The sequence below is a fragment of the Stegastes partitus genome, unplaced genomic scaffold, assembly GCF_000690725.1.
Source record: "Stegastes partitus isolate 25-593 unplaced genomic scaffold, Stegastes_partitus-1.0.2 Scaffold3699, whole genome shotgun sequence".
In the NCBI taxonomy this organism is placed as follows: Eukaryota; Metazoa; Chordata; class Actinopteri; family Pomacentridae; genus Stegastes; species Stegastes partitus.
In genome coordinates this window covers 1-4560 of record NW_007581430.1, presented here as the reverse complement: position 1 = coordinate 4560, position 4560 = coordinate 1, and the positions used below count along the sequence as shown (strand labels likewise).

Genomic DNA, 4560 nt, shown 5'->3' with positions numbered 1-4560 from the left:
GATGTCGGTGGACGGAGATCCAGGTATCAGTCAGACAGCAGTCAGCTGCTTGACTTCGGCTTCCGAGGACACTATCGATTTAACTAGACGATAAAAAAGGTAAGATAGATAATAAACAGTGTTGTGACGGCGACGTTAGCTGTCCAGGTTTAGGAAGACGGTTCACTGTCAATAATATCTTAATTCTGCTTCATAGTTGGTAGCATAGCTGTCAAATTCAACCCTGGTTCTATAAAAACATTATTGTTTCTTACTTTAAATGTTTTTATTGTTTCCCTGTGGTATTATTGTGTTATTATATAGTTGATATGTGTGAGTTGGTGTCATTCAATTGAATGGGCATTAAATTAACGAATATAAGCATAATTAATATACTGTATATGCACGATTTTAATTTTCATATAGACATAATTACTTGATTTCATTACTATTGAACGTATTTTCCATAATATCTTTTTTGATATAGCTTTAGAATATATAGAATATATATAAAAGTCAGTCCAAAATATCTATATTTTTTAATTGCATCTGAGATCACGTGATTTGTGCTCCTCTGTTTCGCTGATTGCAGACATTGTCAGTGTGGTGTTTAGTTATGAATTAGGAAAGCCACAAATGAAGAGCAGTCGAAGCATGAAAAAAGTGTTCAAGTTGTTTGCATCTGCAACAGGCATACAGATCAACTGTTACAGTCACAGATCAACAAGTAAATAGCATTGGTAGAAGGAAAACACATGATGGTATATGCTTGAAATGCTAAATATGATCAGATGTGGATAAAACTGTCATGTGAATTATCAGTTCCGCCAAAAAAAAACCCTCAACCCTTCCCCCAAAAAACCCCAAGAAATAATAATACTAACTACACTTCCCTATGTTTGTATGCAATAAGAGTTGATCATTGACTTGCTATGGTTTGTTTTCATATGGTGATGTTTGTATCCTTAATAAAACCATCATAAAGCCGAAGCTTACAGGTTAGACTCCTGAGTGCAACAATGATGAATTATGTTTTGTGGTGTAGGGAGTGGAGAAGAGCCCTGAACCTGAACATGAGGCGCCTGTCCAGAAAGAAGGCTCTGAGCCTGGTGAAGGAGCTGGACGCCTTCCCCAAAGTGTCAGAGAGCTACGTGGAGACATCAGCGTCAGGAGGAACAGGTGGGACATCTCTCTGGAAGAAACATAACAACAGTAAGATGTTAGAAAAGTAACCCTCTCTGCTTGTGTGTCTCCACCACAGTGTCGCTCATAGCTTTTAGTGCCATGGCGCTTTTGGCTGTCTTAGAGTTCTTTGTTTATCGAGATACTTGGATGAAGTATGAATATGCGGTTGATAAGGATTTTTCCAGGTAAGTTGCTTTATTTCAGTTATTAAATGTGAAGTTGTTGGGGATTTTGACCTAAATCTACAATGTAGGACAAGATATCATTGTTGTATTCTTTCCTTAATTCCAGTAAACTGAGAATAAACATTGACGTTACAGTCGCCATGAAATGCCAGCGTGAGTATCCAACGCTGCTGTCTTTAATAAGTTATTCACTGAAGAGCACCATCAATGTGAATATGTGTCAATTAATATCATGATCGCATGCATTTTATGCTTCTGACTGCAGATGTGGGAGCAGATATTCTGGACCTGGCCGAGACCATGATCACATCCAGCGGCCTGCAGTATGAGCCTGTGAGTGTCTGGAAACATTCTGTTATTTTTAGTTCTGTGATAAACTGTGGTTTTCTCTCTGGCATTTAGAGATGCTGCTCTTCTTAAATCTCTCCTGTTTCTGTGTTTGATCAGGTTATTTTTGAACTGACTCCACAACAGAGACTGTGGCAAAGGTAAGGCCTCAGGTAGCATAAAGAAGTCTAAATCTCTAAAACCGTCTTATCATAATTGGAGGCTGCAAAACACCTTCTGGCACCATTAGAGCTGGAGTGGGGGAGTTTTACACATAAATGAACGTCTGCTATATTCAAGGCCTTGTCAAATGAATTCACACAGTACTGATTAAGCCTGTCAGCTCCAGGTAAATCTCTCTGCAGTGTGCATGGATTCATAATCTGGTCTGTAGCGACATACCAGCTGTGCCTTTTAAATCAACGTGGAATGGCTGGTTTGTCAGAGGTGAAGAAGGGGGCAACTGTAGTGACGCAGATGGCGTAGCAACTGGTGGCATGGTGGAACCAAGAAGCATCTTGGAAAAGTTTCTAATGCTCCAGATGTAAAAGAAACTTAAAATTCGAAAGAAGGACTACTGTCTAAAAAGGCATTTATAATAATCATGTATCGACAGGGTTTTTGTAAAAATGACTCTCACTGACAGAAAAAATTCTGCACTGCAGGTTCAAGGTTTTCGAAATGTGTTCTGCTACAAAACTAAAGCACTTGAGTTCATTTGCAAAAACAGATAACTCCATCTTCACAAACCTTCAGTAAAATCACTCAAAGTTATGTTATCTCTGTTTTTGTCATGTCATTTCTACTGAGTCAAATCCACTCAACTTCAGTTTGATTGATATTATCTCAAGCAAACAGCAACAAGAAAAGTTTTCTGAAAATCTACAAAAATGGAGTTGTCTGTTTTTGCAAATGAACTCTTCAATTATATACATTATTTAAAAAAAGAAGAAAAAAAATTGATGAAATCCATTTAATTTTAAAGTAGTTTCTCAGACGAGTCAAGAAATCTGATATAACTACATTCTAGGTGCAGTTTCTGTACACGTTACAGTTTTGCAATCTGTTGTTTGTCCTCCAGGACGCTGCTTCTCATTCAGAGCAGGCTGAGAGAGGAACATGCCCTACAAGAAGTCCTCTACAAAACTCTCCTCAAAGGAGCTCCTACTGCTCTGCCACCACGGTTAGTTCTTCGTTAATGCTTCAAAAATAAAACACCAGGGGCGGAATTAAGCTGCATCCTTCCTGTGTTGGTTTGTTCTTTGCGCTATATATAAAACACATGCTGTTAGATAGGCTGCTTATTATCAATTAAACAGTATATTTCTGTTCTCGATCACTGCGTGCAGGGAGGATGCTTCTGTGGAACCGCTCACTGCCTGCAGGATACATGGACACGTGTACGTCAACAAGGTGGCAGGAAACCTACACATCACTGTGGGAAAGTAAGAAACTGAGAAGTTAAAAAGGTGCTGACAGATACAGCTAGAGGTTGTTAATCATCTGCAGAATATGTAAATATGGAAGTATCACTACATAGCACTATTACTGACACGCGTCTTCTAATTCTTTGTGTTCTCAGACCTATTCATCACCCTCAGGGCCATGCACACATTGCAGCTTTTGTGAGCCATGAGAGTAAGTTAAATGCTGTATCTTTAATTACGCTTGCATTCATCATCTACATCTACAGAAGGCAGTTAAAAAAAAGAATTTGGCTTTATTCAGCTAAGCATTGCTTTAATCTTTCACTGGGAATAAATGTACAAAATGCCAAAGATATTAAATTTGTGAGCTGGGTTTACAAAAGAGACTTTATATTACCATTGACATTAAATGTTGTATGTTGGATATGTTATGTTTAGTCAGTAAAATGCTCAACTTTGTTCTTCAAAAAGAAACAAATTTGGATGGACGATTTATAGATAATCCTATAAAATCCAGCAGATAACATTTTTATTTTCCAGCCTTACTCGGAGCACTTACAGTGATTCTCCACGACCTTGGCTGAACCTGAGCTTCCTCTCATCTTTGCATTACAGCGTACAACTTCTCCCATCGAATAGACCATTTATCTTTTGGGGAGGAGATACCAGGCATCATTAATCCTCTGGACGGCACAGAGAAAATCACCTACAACAGTAAGTTACTGCATTTCAGGGGATAAAACACATGATGGAGTGACTTCCTAGCAGAGTGCATTTGAATAGAGTGTTTTACAGGATTAATGACGTCCTAATGATATTTTTTTGCATTACAAGTTCAGTCTCCCTGTCCTTAACTCACCTTGTACCATCACTGCTAAGCAGATCTCATTAGAGAAGAGTTTCTTTTTTAGAAAGCGCTGTTATTGACAAGACAAAAAGTGTCATTTTGAGTTTCTTCAGCTCCAGCTTTACTATATTTCCTCATTTAAATGTATATAAAACCTGACTTTACCTACATATTATTCTATTTTGTGTACCTCAGATAACCAGATGTTCCAGTACTTTATCACAGTGGTTCCCACCAAACTGAACACATACAAGATAACTGCGGACACACACCAGTTCTCTGTGACCGAGCGAGTAAGTAATCAATAAAAAGAAAAGTGCTATAAAAACTCAACCCAGCCTTGTGACAAGAAATCAAGAAAAGGATGAGGAATTTCACAGAAATGAAGCACCATACTTTCTGTTTTAAAGGAGCGAGTGATAAACCACGCAGCAGGCAGTCACGGCGTTTCTGGAATCTTTGTCAAGTACGACACCAGCTCTCTGATGGTGACCGTCAGCGAGCAGCACATGCCACTTTGGCAGTTCCTTGTGCGACTGTGTGGCATCATTGGAGGCATATTCTCCACGACAGGCAAGTCTGCTTTCACCTGCAATCATATTTAGGGTCC

The 4560-nt window shown here is 38.8% G+C and overlaps 1 protein-coding gene across 1 annotated transcript; it reads left to right on the top strand.

Moving 5' to 3' along the window:
- LOC103376186 (endoplasmic reticulum-Golgi intermediate compartment protein 2-like) lies at positions 1-4555 on the top strand. The gene is made up of 12 exons (XM_008306557.1): positions 1-99; positions 1025-1158; positions 1241-1349; positions 1456-1502; positions 1615-1682; positions 1797-1837; positions 2758-2859; positions 3026-3121; positions 3259-3314; positions 3719-3817; positions 4146-4243; positions 4361-4555. Exons 2-12 carry the CDS (start codon positions 1053-1055, stop codon positions 4553-4555), a joined length of 1017 nt encoding a protein of 338 aa, XP_008304779.1. The 5' UTR covers positions 1-99; positions 1025-1052.
- The last annotated feature ends 5 nt before the right edge of the window (positions 4556-4560 follow it).